The sequence below is a fragment of the Marmota flaviventris genome, chromosome 16 (genome assembly GCF_047511675.1).
Source record: "Marmota flaviventris isolate mMarFla1 chromosome 16, mMarFla1.hap1, whole genome shotgun sequence".
NCBI classification, from domain to species: domain Eukaryota; kingdom Metazoa; phylum Chordata; class Mammalia; order Rodentia; family Sciuridae; genus Marmota; species Marmota flaviventris.
In genome coordinates, this window is record NC_092513.1 from 66,130,579 (window position 1) to 66,147,238 (window position 16,660).

The 16,660-nt window shown below is 52.9% G+C and overlaps 1 protein-coding gene across 2 annotated transcripts in view; it reads right to left on the reverse strand.

The window, feature by feature from the left end:
* The window catches only part of Gnal (G protein subunit alpha L), a 125,320-nt gene that overhangs the window by 83,311 nt on the left and 25,349 nt on the right, over positions 1–16,660 (reverse strand). Inside the window, exons 1-2 of one of the 2 annotated variants that reach the window (XM_034635413.2) lie at positions 982–1,123; positions 631–703 (exon numbers count right to left, since the gene is read on the reverse strand). In XM_034635413.2, the coding sequence (XP_034491304.1) occupies positions 631–703; positions 982–1,123 (215 nt within the window). Of the gene's footprint in view, positions 1–630; positions 704–981; positions 1,124–16,660 lie in introns of those variants that run through there. The other variant, XM_071602747.1, reaches the window with a different exon arrangement.

The window sequence follows — 16,660 nt, forward strand, 5'->3', positions numbered from 1 at the left end:
TACAGAGAAAAGTGTACCTTAAAATACCGCTGGACTCCTTATATGCACTCCACATAGGTGGAGTCAACTGACTAGATATAGAAAATACAGGGGAAAAGAACCACATCTGCACCCAACAGACTCCCCGGTTATTATTTATTAAACAATTATTTATTTACATAACATGTACATGTATATCAGGTATTATGAATCATCTAGAGGTGATTTCAAGTGTTTGAAAGGATGTGTGTGGGTTACATCAAACCCAGGCCATTTTATGTAACAACTCAGTCACCCCAGGACTTCTGGTATAGGCAGGTGTCCTGGAGGCAATCTCCCACCCTCCAAGGACCAGTGTATTGGTTGAGTGCTCAGAGCAGTGCCAATATTGCACATCAATACCCCAAGAATACCTAATAGATCATATTTTGTTAAACAATTTTTTTTAAACTCTGCACTGCCAGAAGAAAGATTTGCCTAAATTAAGCAGGTTCAACAACAAAATTTCTATTCCCCCCACCCCGCCCCGCCAAAAGGACTCCTGGGTCATCAAAGGGGCTGCCGAGAGAAAGGAATTGTTGGGAGAGCTGGGAGAGAAGTCACAAAGTCTGCATGCAATTCGGTAGCAAAACTGAAATTGGGCTTTCTTACTCGGGATTAAATCCGTTCACGTGCAGGATCCTCATCTGTTTGACGATAGTGCTTTTCCCAGACTCTCCAGCCCCTAGGAACAAACAAAAAGAATGCTGTCAACTGTACGCTCATCGCGTGGCCACCCCTCCCCGCTAACCCCTATTATTTTCCTGCCCCTACGTGGGGATTTTCGCGGACACTCAGGTTGCTGCGGAGGAGCTCGCCGCGGTCGGCGGCGTCGGGTCTCAGTCCCCTCCCGCTCCTGCCCGCCCCGCCCGGTGCTCGCCGCAATCCTGGACGGGAGCTCGGCCGTGCGCTCCGCGGGTGCCAGGCGCGCCGGGCGGAGCGGCCGCGAGCCTCCGACCTTACCCAGCAGCAGCAGGCGGTGGGTCGCTTTGTAGGCCAAGCGCTCTTTCTGCAACTGCTTCTCGATCTTTTTGTTGGCCTCACGTCGTTCCTTTTCATCGACGCCCTGGTCTTCTGCGGTCTTGCTGTTGCCCAGACAGCCCATGCCTGCCCGCTTGGGTGGACGTCAGGCACAGGTAGGAAGGCGCACCGAGAGCAAGAGGGAGGTGCAGGTAGTTGTGGGTCCTGCGAAGGCGTCTTTTCTCCTCGCTGCAGAAAGAGATGGTCTGGTCTCCTGGTGTTTTCCGATCGCAACGGGCGGTTCTTCTCCCTCCCTCTGCCTACCGCAAACTCCCAACCAGGAGGACGCAAGCAACACGCGCGGAGGAAAACGCTTTTTGAAGGGACTTAAAAATCTGCCGGATAAGCACCGCACAACGCAGGGAGCCGGGGCGCTGGCGGCGGGCTCTGCGCGAGACAGCCAGGGAGGCGCTGCGCCCTCGGCTCGCCCCAAGGCTCCGCGCCCGCGCTCAGCGCCTGGTCCGGTACCGCCCAGCGGGGACCTCCAGGGGCGGCGCGCTTGGCCGGTGCCGGGTCCCCGCTGGTGTGGTGGCCGAGCGCAAAGCAGAGGGACCGAGTGCGTCACCTGGTCCCCGCTGGGCGACTGTGGCCACCTTCCGGTGCAACCTGCTCAAAGCCTAGGACACGCGCCCCCTCCCGGGTCTGCACTCCCCGTGGGGGACAGGGGAAGGGGCAAGGAAAGGATGTTGGTTCGGCGGGCAGCCGGGCGCTGACCCCAGGGCTCTAGGAGAGGGGCTGCGGCGCGGGTGGGGTCGGGAGCGGGAGGAAGGGCAGGACGCTTACACTGGCCCGCGTGGGTCCCGAGCCGCAGCCCGCTCCGCCGGCCGCGGCCGCCTGGCTGTCTCGCACCCCGCGCCCGAGAGTGCGTCTGGGCGAGCGCTCCCCGCCTCCCTTGGACGCCTCCCGGCTCCGGGCGGGCGGCGAGGCCTCGCTCAGGATCATGCATATTCTATCAGGGAGGAGGGTCTCGGAGCGCCAGTCACTCCGCCTTTGTTCCCTGCAGTTTCTAGACTGTTCCGCTCACCCACGCCGCCGCCTCCCTGCTCGCTCGCTTTACCTCCAGCCCAGGTTTCTCTTCTGCAGTTGGGGACAGCTCTACTACTTCTCAGAAGGCACTGTGGCGTCGAATTCGGCATTGTGGCCGCAGAGCAGAGAGGGCACCTGTTGTCCTGAAGGGTGACTGAAATCCAGGGCTCTCCATTCCGCCGCAAGGCAGGCAGCAAGGGGTCAGCAGCTTTACTTTCGCAGTGTTGAACTCGCGAGGCAGGAAGGCGAAAGCCACAAGCCGCGACTGGGCCAAAGTCGTGGACACCAGCATCCAGCCCTGAAGATCACTCTTCTGTGTGTGGACAGATTGCCTTGGGGCCAGCGGGACCTGGGCACTGCTCACCAAATCCATGTCTTTGCTCAGATGTTTAAGCCCCCGCCGGCCCTGCCTTCCCAAACCCACACCATCTGCCGGCAGTTTCGCACACTGGCCTCTGTCCTGAGGGAGAAGCCAGGCCTGCCAGTCCTTGCACTTTCCACGTGGCTGGGGTGGGCTTCTGTCCTCTGCACCCTCCAGCTCTTCCTCTCCTCAGCCTCTCTTCCCACACTCTGGTTTCCTTCAAGCAGGCAGACACATGAAGCTCCGTCCCATTATAATCAAACAAAACCTCATTCTGGCACCTGGTCAGTTCTACCAGCTTTCCTCCTGCACTGGGCCTCTGCCAGCATTTCCTGCTTCCTGGCCACTCTGGCTTTGGCCTGTGCCTTCCACCAAAAACATCCTCTTTAGTGGGCTTCCAGGACCTCGGCCTCTTCAGGGGAGCCAGCTCTGACCCCTCCTGGAGCTCCTGCCTTTGGCTCCCCATGCTGCCCTTTGGCCTCTGCTCACCCCTGGCGGGGGACTTGAGCTCTGACTCCCTGAGCCAAGTTCCTGGGGCCTGGCTGCATCCTATGGACTCCATATGCCCAGTTCTGAGGACATCGGCATCAGACCTGCAGCCTGGTGCACCCTGCCATCCGCCACTGTCCCTGAACTCACCGAGATCTTCAGGCATCTCCAGTTAGACTTACCCTGGACTGAGCCCCCCGCCCCCAGTGTTGGATGGGCCCTCTCCCTCTGTGCTCTCTCTGGAATAAAGGACCCTGATTTCCAGGACCAGGGGCATCATGCAGGACTCCTTTTTCTTCTTGCAAACTCCCAAAGTGACTGTGTCCCTTTGGACCTATGCCCTGAACTGGTGTCCTGTCCTCTTCACTCATCTGCCTCCACTGAAGCCGTGGATTTCAGCAGAATCCTGACCCTTTCTACCAGGGTCCTCCTGTCTGGCTGAATCCAGTGTACCTGGCACAATGATGTCACAGTGACAGTGCAAATCCAGCCACGCCACTGGGCCCACCATCTACAACCCACGGCATGGCCCTGCCAAACCTCTAACTTCAGCTCTCATTTCTCCCCCTCCCACCCCACACTCCACAGTCCGGAGCAGGTGGTTCAATGGGCCAGCCACTCCCTCCTGGGGAATACCTGTGGCCCCTCTTCTCAGCCAGCACCTATTTACACCCATCCTTCAGTTCGCATGGGCGCCTCCCTCATGGCCAGGGTTAGGCACCCTCTCGCGCTCTCACTGGGCCCAGGTGATGGCTTGCTACTGCCCCCTCGAACCCCACTGGCTGTGACACTGCCAGCTGGGCTGGGTCTGCCCATCTGTACCTGCCTCAGCGTCAGAGTCACGGGTGCTCTCTGGGTCCTTGTTCAGTGGAATGACGAGTTCGCAAAAGCCAGAGATAGCTCCTGGTCAAAGTGCGGATTCTCACTAAAGGAATCTCATGATCCCACTTTAAATTTGTAAAATAGTTCTCCATTGTTTCACTATATGGGAAATAATACTTTAAAAATGAAATAATAACTCTTCTTTTAAAAATTTTTATTGGTTAATTACAATTACACATAACAGTGGGTTTTGCTGTTACACATTTGTACATGATACAGTATAACCCTAACCTCTGGCCCACCTCATCCCTGGTGCCTTCCCTTTGCCTCCCCTCCCCCCCCCCCCCACCATCAGCTTCCTCTGCTCCACTGATCTTCTAGTTATTATCATGGGCTTTCCTTCCTCCTTTTCTTCCCTTCCTCCTTTTCTTTAGCTTCCACATATGAGAGAAAATGTACGACCTGTACTTTCCAAGTCTGGCTTTTTCCTCTTAACCTGATGGTCTCAAGCCCCATCCATTTTCTTGCAAATGACATAATTTCAGTTTTCTTTATGGCTGAATAAAACTCCATTGTGCATATAAACCCTACATTTTCTTTATCCATTCATCCGTTGATGGACACCTGGGCTGTTTCCATAGCATGTTGATAACCCTTCTTGACATACGCAGACACAAATGCACAGCGTCACACTCCATCCTGAGCTAGGCTAAAGTTCTAGTTTGTGAACCAAGAGTACTTAGCACGGGTGCCACACCTGTGAGTGAACTAGCATGTCTCTGTACAGGTGATAACGTGGCTAATGGGGTGGGCAGTCAGAAGCTGAGAAAATATACATAAAAAATATAGTGTGGGATGGGGAGTTTGTAAAAGTATGGGTTCTTTTTTAATGACAAAAATTCTATATGTTGTTAGAGAAAGGGAAACAAAAAAATCTGTGAAAACTTACGAAGGGATAATTCAGTTAGGACTCAGAAGCCACTGTTTTAAGACAAACTGATATTCAGTTACCCTGAGAATATAACAATAGGTTTTGATGTGTTCACATTTAGAAATTAAGGTTAAAGACAACAATGTTTGGTATTTAAGAAGGAGTAGATAAGGAGATTCGATGAAACACACACTCTACTGGAACATGCATTTGTTTATCAGCAAGAGAGTGAGAATATCTGCCCTGTAAAACAGCCTCTAGCTATCTATCAGGGTGGCAGTGGGCTTCATCTGTCCGTGAAAAACTTTATTCAGTGTTGGCAATAGTCCCCAAAGACAGGAACCATGGTAACATCACTTTAAGGAGCAGAGGGGTGAGTGAGAGGGTAAATGACTGGCCACAAAGTCAGTGAAACATCATCTACAGTGATGCCTCCACCCACGACAGATGTGACAACCCCAAACATTCCTGTACCTTCCTTGTTCATGGGAGAAACGTTTCTTGTGAAAACTGCCAAGCCAGCATTTGCCTATTACCAGACAGGAGCTCAAGACCTGTCCCCTCCCTCCCTGTCTTCTTCCCTTGGTGCTGCCTGGGGAACAACATGAGGCAAGTGCCACATTCCCTGCCCCAAAACTTTTTTTTTTTTTTTTTAACCCAATCGTCTGGTCCTCTGCTATTTAAGTGTGAGAAAACGATCCTCATTCGTTTTAAGCCATTGGATCAGATTCCAGAACACTAGCTTGCTTATCTGGAGCAGAGGAGTGGAGCTGTCGGGAAACTGAGAGCCGCTGCTGCCGCAAGCATCTGTTGCCAGGCAACCACAGCAGAGCAGCATCAGGCTCCTAGGCAACCAGCGCCCGGCCGCAAGGTCCACCCTGTGAGCAGCGCCAGCAGAGGGCGCGAGCGCGCAAGATCAGGGAACCGCCAGTTCCCCAAAAGCAGTGAGAGAAGGTCCTGCTCACACCTGCTCACACCCTGCTCACACCCAGAACGTGAAGGGCTCAAGACAGGAGGCAAAAGGACAAAGGTAAACCAAGCAGATTCTTCCTCACTCTCGCTGATGTTTAAGACATAAAGAATATCTCGGAAATTTAGTGCATCTGAAAGTTTTATTTTAGTCTTATATTTGTTTTGTGAATTTCAAACAATGGTTTAAAATTTTGTTTTGGTTTGTTTCCATTCCTCTGACTGAAGGTGGCAAATGGTTTAAAAAAAAAAAACAACAAAAAACCCAAACCAGTGGTTGTTCTCAGGGGAGCTGAAACCCATGCCCAGGAGAGCAGAGGAAGGGACTGTGCCTCCTGCCAGAAGGAGGCCCCACAACTGGGTGAAAAATCCCAGAGGGCTGCTCCAGTTAAGGACAGCCCAGGCCAGCAGAGCAGTCCAGGGAGGACTCATGTGGCGTGTTTCATGTTAACCGAAGTCAACACAGACATGCGTAACACCTCGGCTGTCTACGGTACTCACACCGTCAAGGTTCTTCACTACTAAAGTGCACGAAGACCTTGACACAGGGGCATCAAAAGTCGTGGAATAAGGGGCTGGGGATGTGGCTCAAGCGGTAGTGCGCTCGCCTGGCATGTGTGCGGCCCGGGTTCGATCCTCAGCACAACATACAAACAAAGATGTTGTGTCCGCCAATAACTAAAAGAAATAAATATTAAAAAAAAAAAAAGTCGTGGAATAAGAAACTAGTTGATGGGAGGCCAGGGGTCACTTCAGGAAGCAGACGGCCGAAGCCTGAAGGTCACAGGTGACCGGCCTTTTCTGCACAGGCTTTATGATCATATTTAGGATTTATTGCAATACTATAGCTCCCTGTTTTCCTCCCAAAGCCAAAGTAATGCTAAGAAGCTCTCAGAAGAGCCATGCCCAAAGAATACCAGCCACCTTGAGCGACAGCTTCAAACACCAAAACAGCTGTGTTAGTAGGAAAAGCCTGTTAACAGCTCTGACTCCACTTCATGTCCAAAACTCCAGAGTGAAACACCCTTAGAACATGCCTCGGCTTACCATGCCTGTGTTGTGACCGAATGTGACCGAATGTGTTAAAAAGCAAAATAACAACGCAACAGGCACGTTTGTCTGCCAACAGATGAAACTGTCAAAGTTCTAGTTAAAAAACTACTGAAAGCCACCCAATGGGCAGCTGTACTACAGTTGGGCTGTGTGACCCTGAAGGCGCACGTGATGATGCTGGCCCCAGCCTGAGGCCCTCCTGGGAGACAGGTGAACCCTAAGAGGTGGGTCCCAGTGGGAGGTCTTTGGGTCCTTGGGGGGTACCCTCAAAGGGCACACAGGGACCCCAGTCCTGCCTCTTCCAGGGACCCCCCTGGTCCACTTTCTGCTTTGCTACACAACCAAAAGTAACAGGGCCCCCCAGCCACAGACTGGGACCTCTAAAACCAGGAGCTGAAAGAAGTCTCTTTATACATTGAGCATCTTGGGGGTCTGTCACAGTAACGGGAAGCTGAAACGCTGCAGAAGTGGTGGCAGAGCCCATCTGGGGACTAGAGTGACTAGAGGTAACTGCACACTTTAAAACATATTTTACAACTAAGTGAGATTCAGGGGCTCCCTGGTGTAGGAGGGGCACCCCTGGAAGTGGAAGTCAGGGTCCCTGTTGATTTCATTCAGCTCTTCACCACAAACAGCCTAGGGAAGGCTTGGACGGCAGCAGATATTCACACACATGGTGTTTAATTGATATAACTGAGTACTTGTGTGAAGTTGCAAATGGTCCGGCTAGCTTTAAAGGCAGTTCTTCCCTGACTAACAAGCATCAGATGAAGTAAAATGTAAGCATTTTGCATATAATTCTACCACACATGAACAAAACCTCCATCTTAAGGAATGTTTATGATAAAACAGGTATTTAGCGGGTTCTAGATCCACGAGTTTTCACATTCTCAAATGATCATATTCACTAACCTATTTTCTTACCAAGTGAATCAGACCCCACCAAGTTCCTTGATTTGGCATGAAAAGAGAGAGACATGTGGCCCCCCACTGTAAATGCTTCACAATGCTCTGTGTTGGTGAGAGCTTGGGTGGGATTTTACCAACCAGAGAGCAAACAGAGGTATGCAAGGATGTAGGAGGGGCCCCTTCCAGATCTTATTCTGCTCTTTGCCTCAAATCACCCACACAACTTTGGACGGCAGCAGACACTCACTCACATGCTCTTTAACTGACGTATTTGAATACTAAGCATAAGTCCCCAAAGTAGCGAGGCCAGCTGTGAAAGCTGCAGTGCATGAGTTCCTGCACGGCACCCTGGTTCTGTGCCGCACTTCAGACTTCTCCACCTGCTTGCAACTGTTCTTGTGTTTTAGCAAATCCCGTGGCAACACGCTACGAAGGAAGCCAGTTCACAGACTCCAGGTCCACGTCTGCACAGCTCAGGTGCCTGTCATTAACACGTCTGCTCCTTCCACATCATCTAATGAACGTGTTACAGATTGGATAAGAAAAATGTAAGGCCCGTCTCTTATCTTCTTCAACAGCGGGGGATATGAGACTAATTGTAAATTTAGCATCTCAAATCCCTAAATCCAAAATATGAAACTTTTTGAACAATGTTAGGACACCACACCTGACCTTGAACGGCAGACAGGTCATGGTCAAAACGCAGGCGCCCTGCGTTTTTATAAGCATGTCGTATAAAACGAACTTCGGGCTGAGTGCATGAGGTGCCTGTCGGACATAAATGAGTTTCAGGTTCAAACTTGGGTCCCATCTTCGAGGAATCCAGTTATGGGTACGTGAGATTCCGAAATCTGAAACACTTCCTGAGCATAAGGAGCGCTCAATTGGCACACTCCAGTGCTGCGGAAGCCGCACGTGACAGCGCGCATGTACCGAGGGCCAAATGGTGTGGAGGGGACTCTGCTGGGCGTGTGAGGGACAGAACTGGGAAAGGCTCAGGAGGAGGAGGGCTGGAGGTGTGTACTAGAGGAGGCACAGGAGCCAGGTGAGGATGAACTCAGGCGTGGAAAGCAAAGGTCAGAAGTTCGTGCTGCTAGGAGCAAGGTGGACAGAGAAGAGGACAGAGCCTTGAAGACTGGGTGGACCGACGGGGCCGCAGGAAAAGGCACATGCTTGGTGTGGCGGTTTCTCACAGGTGTAACCTCTCCTGTGAGTTGTGCGGCCTCGCGGCTGGCCGGGGCTAGGGTTCCAATCCTGCTGCGTGTTGTTCTGTTTCCATGGCTGCGAATGGTGAGGACAGTGTGTTCACTCCGAGGACAGCATGACACGGATGATTTCAGGTCTCAGCCAGTGCAGGAGAGCAGGAGGCTCTCGATCAAACTGGAAATCACCTGATCATTCAGCACTAGTTTAGCAGATTCACGTCCACTTTCTCCCTTTACAGGGGACACGCTGACGTTCTTGGGGGAGCTCCTGGCTTTCTTCTGCCAGGGAAACTCGAGAACAAACTGCAGCAGTCAACAGCGATTGACTGAGAACCTCCCACGCTCGCTGACCAGTCCCAGCTCCTGGCTGGGACCATAAAGACCCTGCCAAATGAGCGAGCGAGCCAGTCCTAGAAGTGGAACAGCTAGGGTGCAGTTCCACTTATCGAGGTGCCGGGTCAGGCAAATAGGCAGAGACAGAGGCAACCGTGGAGCCGGGGACTGGGGGTGAGGGTACCAGGAGCCTGTGCGGAAGTTCCAGAGACGGTGTGGTGACAGTCGTGTAACGATGCCACTATTCTTGGTGCAGCGGACCACATACTTCAGAACAGTTAAAATGAGGAGCATGGGGGCGCCTGGCTGCAATCCAGCTACTGGAGGCTGAGGCAGGAGGATGGCAAGTTAGAGGCAAGCCTAGGCAATTTAGTGAGGCCCTGTCTCAATAAAAGGGGGGACAGGTGGAGGTCGCTCAGTGATAGACTGCCCTTGGGTTCAATCCCAGTATCAAAAAAAAAAATAGTTTTAATCTTTTTAAAGGTAAATTTTATGTTTTGAATATTTTTCCAAAATTTAAAAATATGCCCTTGTGGCATCTCCATCACAGCAACAGTGGAAGAGGGGAATGCTTCTCAGGTGATGACATGTCTGTGGCTTTGGGATAGATTTCTTCTGACTTCTGGTGGCAGGTGAGTGACCTCAGGCACATTGCTGCAATTACAGGTTATGGCCAGCAGGTAGCAGCACAGAGCCAGAAGGATGGCTGCTCAGATCACTGAACTCTCCCTATTCATTGATCAATCAGAGCATTTTAAAATTAAAAAAAAAAATTCTTTTGTAGTGCTGAGGACTGAGCCAAGAGCCTCCCACACGCCAGGCAAATTGTTACCCATAAACCACACCCCCAGCACCATAAAGATTTTTTTTTTTCTTTTGGTACGGGGATTGAACTCAGGGGAACTTAACCACTGAGCCACATCCCCAGCCCCCTCCTATTTTTTTTTTTTTTTTAAATTTAGAGGCAGGGTCTCACTGAGTTGCTTAAGGCCTTGCTAAGTTGCTGAAGCTGGCTTTGAACTCACAATTCCCCTGCCTCAGCCTTGGAGCTATTAGGATTATAGGCGTGTGCCACTGTGCCTGGCTCTCCATAAAGCACTTTTAAAACACCTACTGGATATCTGGTACATTCCCAGGCCTAGATCACCAGGACGAGTGAGATGATGCCCTGATCTCACCTGGAACAACTATCTAGGAGAGGGGGCTAGCCTACAGCTGACCCCACCCCACCTGGACTGGTCATCTAGTAGACAAGGCTAGCCTGCAGCTGCTCCGACCTCACCTGGAGTGGTCACCTAGGACAGGTGGCTAGCCTACAGCCATCCTGACCCTACTGAAGCAATGGTGTAGGGGACGGGGTACCCTGCTGTCGAGTCCCCTAAGCCTTCTGAAGATCACAGTGGGAGCACAGGGCAGAGGGCATGGTCATTTCTAAAGGTTTAGAGAAACCACCATTTCTTTACTAGGGAGACCCGTGCTACCCTGTGCAAGCCCTCTTCATCTCAGTTTGTAGGAGACTCTGAAGGTGCTTTGTCTTCGGCATCTCATTGGCCATCACGAGATGCACATTGTCAGCCACAGATGGTCTGAAGATAACATGGGGGTCTGAAAAGAGCCATGACTCTGATTATCAGAAGGAGCTGAAGCCCCCCATACTGAAGGAAATGACACCATTCTCCCTTCCACTGATTTCAAAAAGGGGGAAAAATTAAAGAAATCTTCCTCCTTTCCCACGCAGGCAGATTAATCTGCATACAATGACTGTTGAATTCATTATCTCTTTGCCTGGTTGCCTTAGAAACGGGTTTCTTTTAGAAGTTGGTTTAGTTAGAGTTTGAAGCCATTGTGCTCCTCATAAGAGAATGTCACGTTGTGTATGAAATCAAACCCAGCACGGCCCGTTTCACCCCAGGTGGAAACCATGCGCCTTTCTCTGGAAAGTTGGACGGTTCATCCTAACCCTGGCAAGCTGGTCACGAAGAACGAGAGGTGCAGAGCTCAATGTCCATCTGCATCTGCATCTGTTTGTCACCAAGTAGCAACCACTCAGTGGGGTCCAACCACAGAGAGGGTCCAGCACAGAGGTACAGCACTTTCCAGGCAGGTGCGAGGACCTTGGGCTCCACCCCCCTTCACCAAGGAAGGAAGGAAGGGAGGAATGGAGGAAGGGAGGGAGGGAGGGAGGAGTAGGCTAGACAGGAAGAGTGACGTCCAAGAGGGATCCTTTCATTGAAGACAAATCTTGAGCAAATGTCCATGTGCAACGCGGCTGAGCAAATGAAGAATGGACTGATGTCTTGGTTCAGGGCAGGATTTTCTGGGAGAAAGAAGGACCAAGAGGAAACCCCACCGGGATGGACCAGAAATGTGGAGTTGATGGGAACTCAGGATTTCCAAAGTAGGCATGGACATGTTCATGAATGTGTCCATACAAGCCTGCGTGCACATGTGAGCCGTGTGTGTACACGTGTGCACCTATTTCCTAGTTCTGTCTGTAGAGAGTTCAAGAAGTCAAGACCCCCAGGGGATACGCACCAGGCCGAGTCCCTGGTCCTCAATACCGTTCACCACTGAAAAGCACCAGGGCCCTCCCTGCAAGGCTGATTTGAGGCTGAGGGGACCCTGGAGCTATGGATGACCTGAGAATGATGAACCAGAAAGGAAGGACGTGTCAAAAGATGCTGGGGACACTTCATTAGATCACAAGAGCCACATGGAAGGGCTCTCACTCGGCCAAATCTGAGGCCATGTCACTAGAATGCAAGTGCCCCATGGAAGGGCTGTCACTCAGTAAAATTGGGGGACATGTGACTAGAACACAAGGCCCCATGGAAGGGCTGTCATTCGGTCAAACCTGGGATGGTTTGAGCACCAAGATCGTTAAGCCCACTGATGAATTCCAAACTGGGAGTACAGGAATGCCAGGGGACTGCCACAACTAGACAGATAACTGGCGGGGAGGGGCACTGTTGCCCACGGGCAGCTGGCCCATGTGGGAGGCAGGCTGCCAGGGGAGAGCTGGCGCTTGCCACCTCGTGAGGTTGGCATCAGGCAGAATTGCCAGGATGCTGGGCCCAGGGAGCCTTTCATGAGGAGCAGGATGGCTGCAGGGTCCGTGTCCCCACAGGGCGCTGACTGGTTGCTACAGGGTGGAAAATCAGGCTCCTGGTAGTGGAAGGGACCTGCCAATGCAGAGGGCTGGACCCTCTCTGTTTCCAGATGTGGGGCCTGGGAGGGACAGTCTATGTGGTGTCTGGCCAGGGAGGCACAGCCCAGATTAGAACCAGGGGAACATCAGGCAGACCTCACATGAAGGAAGGAAAGAAGGGAGGGAGGGAGGGAGAGGGAGGAGAGACAGGTGGAGGGGGAGGCCTGTATTCTCCAAAAACACCGAGTCATAATAAACTAGCTGATGATGATGGCAACCATGGGCGACATGGAAGGCTGAGGCAGGAGGATCGCCAGCCTCAGCAACTTAGTGAGGCCCTCGGCAGCTTAGTGAGGCCCTGTCTCAGAATAAAAAATAAAATAGAACAAAAAAAGAATGAGTCTGTGGGTGTCTTCTGCTTGGGGTCAGGTGGTGTCCGCTCTGGAACCTAAAGCCTCATCCGTAGAAGACCTGTGAGATAAGCAGGGTCCTGGGCCAGCCCGCGAGCAGGCCGCCACTGAGGCCACGACCCCAGGCTCAGGGCCCAGAGCCAGCCAGTGTCCCCGAGCCCACGCCCTGTGCCATCCGCGGTGTGAAGACAGGCTCCTGGTCTCCCTTAGTCCCAGTCCCACAGGAGGCCACTGAGCCTCTGGGAAGGGGGCTCCCTCGGAACCCTGAGGGGCTCAGTGAGGCCTGGGGCTCCCCCTCCAGCACGAAGTGGCCGTGGGTTGGCAGAGTGACAGGGGCGGCCAGCAGCTGCAGAATCTCATGCACAAACAGGGCCTAGGCTGGTTTTTAAAAATTTCTTTTAAACCTAGAAAAAATATTCCTGGGAGAGAAAGAGCACACCAACAAGAGGCCAGGACACTCCCACTCCAGGGTGCTGCTCAGGCCCCGGGAAGGCTGCCTGGCCCACCGGTGGGTGCTGACGTCCAGCTGGGCCACCGCCTGACATTCGTTCCCTGAGCTTGAGATGAAACACCATCATTTCTCAGAAGGAACGCTAGGCCCCCCCTCAGACAGAGCATCCTGCGTGGATGGCCGCAGCCAGCTGAGCCAGCATCCTGTCGCACAGTGGGTGGCTGAGAAGACAGGATGGCCAGCGCTCCTGTGCGACAGCACCACCCTGTGGCTGCTTCGGGGAATGACCCAGCCTGAGCCCAGGTCTGTGCAGGGTTTTCTCCTGCAAATCTTGCAAATCAGTTACTCCCAGCTCATAAAACTCCCCCTCCAGGGCCCATGGCTACAGACACCCCCTGTGCCTCCGCTTGCTTTCTTTCCCCATTTCTGAACCTGCTATGGACCAGGCCATATGGGCAATGACCAAACAGACTCCATTTTACCTTGAGACTCCATATCATGTAAGAAATGCTTCTCCCCTGGGAAAGCCCAGCCTCTGTACCCATTAACAGTTACCTAGCACAGCATACTTGGCAACACAAAGTAGCAATTCTCATACAATGTAAAATTGCTCTCTTTGGTTTCCATGTTTCTTGGGTGATATACCTTATCAGAGATGGATTGTCTAGACGTTAGTAACCATTCTCTAACTTGTACTCAACTAGGATCATTTTGACCCACTTCCCTTCTCTTTGCTTGCTGCTATGCCAACCTGGAAAGTCCTGTGGGAAATACCAATGTACCCACTGCACTGCCTCACTAACTGCCCAATCCAGCTTCTGTACCTGCTTGCTTACAGCTATGTCAACCTGGATGTGGTTTTTGCCTTTAAATAACTTGAAATGCTCAGGCTTGGGGCTGTTCCTTGCAGAGACAGTTATGGGTCCTGCAGGGAGCAGTCGCTGGCTGGCCAGCTAAATAAAGACTCTTCAATTTGGACAAAACAGGGACTTGGTGTGTTTTCTGAGCGACCTGCCCCACAACAAAGCTGCAGTTCCTGCCCCACCCCCCCCGACTTCCCCGAGCTCTGACTAGGTTGCTGCTGTAGCTGTTAAAGCACTGTGTCCACCCTAATGGTTAGGTCCTGCTGCCTTCACACTCACATGGTCAAACAGTGTCTCAAAGTATAAGGACGTTTTGTTCAGAAAATTCCAGTGTCTCCCCCAGACGTGGGAATGCGGGCAGGGTCCGATTCAGAGCCCTGGAGTTCACAGTGCGTTGAAATGACGAAAACAGGTGCAGCTTGACAGTGTGGCCCGGGAACGGATGTCCTGGTCAGGCCGAGGGTCCTGTGTGGCTGGTGCAGCCTGGAACCGGATGCTCAACATCACTAGGACAGAGAGCTCAGTTGACATGTGCACATGCCCTAGACAGACACTTCTCTAGGGGACACGCACACGAAGGGCGCTCAGCAGCGTTAGTCCTCAGGGGTTGCAAGTCAGACGCTCTGTGAGCCCTGTTCACGGGGGGGGGGGGGGGGGGGGCGGGGGGGGCTGCCAAGGAAAAGCAGGACCGGTAGGCAAGGCCCTTGTGCTGCTGGTGACGACGTGAGATGGCTGGGTTTTTGTTTTTTCCTTTCTCAAACCTAAACTGCCTGGTCGGACGGCCCAGCAATCAATCGAGCTTTCAGGAAGCACTGGAGGGAAATGGAGCTGTGTCTAGATGAAAAACCTGTACCCAAGTGTTCACAGCCACTGGTCGACATAGCAACAGACGGGGCCCAGGAATGCTCACAGAGGTGGGAAGACACGTCAATATGAGGAAGTCTTCCACCACAGAAGGAGTGGGGTGCCAGACAGTGGCCCATGGGGGAAGGGGCGATGTGCAGTGTGTTGCCAAAAGCTCGGTCCTTGTACCCAAAGCCAATCCAATAACAAGGACATGGTCTTGAGAAAAAGGAAAAAGAAGGTTTATTGCTTTGCTAGCAAAGGAGAAGCACAGGAGACTCCCGTCCCAGGGGCTGCGATTCTGCCATCAGCAGGAACAGGAGGTTTTTTTTTTTGGGGGGGCAGTACCTGGGATTGAACTCAGGGGCACTCGACCACTGAGCCACATCCCAGCCCTATTTTGTACTTTATTTAGAGACAGGGTCTCACTGAGTTGTTTAGCGCCTTGCTTTTGCTGAGGTTGGCTTTGAACTTGTGATCCTTCTGCCTCAGCCTCCAGAGCCATTGGGATTACAGGGTGCACCACTGCACCCCACTAGGAACAGAAGGTGTTTAAAGAAGGGCTTCACAGGTTGCACTGTAGGTGTTCTCCGTTGGAGTTGAATTCACTTGTTAATTTGGGAGACAGTCGTTCCCGAGACCTGAACGACTTCTTTCCTGTGGTGGGTGTGTGCTCAGGGACGGACACCTCTGCCTGGGTGATCCTGTTTCCCCTGAGATCAGGGAGAAGCAGAGCGAGAGGAAGAGAAAGAAATACGTCTGCTTTAAAAAATAAGTCGCAGTGGCAGAGCAGGGTTGATCAAAGCATAAAGTGGCCACTGCCACAGTGGAGCCAGAGACCACATGCCACACGTGTGTGCCACGTACCACACACGTGGACACCCAGCAAGGGAAACCCACAGGGACGGAAGGCAGCTGGTGGCTGTGGGTCGGGCCGGGGACCTGGGTGGGCCTGCCAGTGGGGATAAGGCGTGCCCTTGGGAAGGCAAAACTTTCTGGGCTCTGAGTAAGACCTGCCACAATCTGTGACCACACTAAAGACCACCGACTCGCAACGTTAGGAAGGGTAGATTCTGGTGTCTGTGGATTGGATTTGCCTGAAAGGGAGAAAAGCCAGTCCTTCTGGGCAGTGACGAGTGATGCCCACTGGGGGGCGCCAGGCAGACAGGGCCTCCCTCCAGCAGGTGCTGCTGTGAGGTGCTCCAGGTCGAAGGAAGGTCGGAAGGCCGGGGGCGGGGTTGCCTGGAGCCAGGCCTCCAGGTCAGGGGGCACCTGAGTGGACGAGCAGGGCAAGCACTGCAGGGCTCAGGAGGGACAGCAGCATGGTATGGACAGGTCTGGAGGCCTGTCCCTGGATAGCCAGCAGTGGCTTGGAGAGGGACCGCATGGCCTGTTACAGGGAACCCAGGGGCCGTCAGGCAGAGCTCCCAAGGTGTCCTGGGGGTCCAGGGCTGGGGGAGGGCCATGGGGATGGGAAGGAGCTTCCTGAGTGCGACTCCGCGGCAGCGACCCACACTGAAGCCCTGTCCTCCAATGGGGGAAAACACCAGGCAGGCAGAGGCTGTGTCCCCAAAGCCCATGGCCCTCAGCCCAAGACCTCGTCCTTTGGGAACTGTGACTTTGGAGCCACTGTGACTGACGGGTGACAAAACCACTTCCACAAGTGGCCAGGCTGACCTCATGCTGGGGAATCCTGCCCCTGGCCTTTGGCTGGACTCTAGGACACATGGGGTCAGCCTCAGAGGTATGAGGTATCCTCAACCGCCAGGGAAGGCCAGCCTCCCTCCAGGAGAATTGCTCAAGGACACA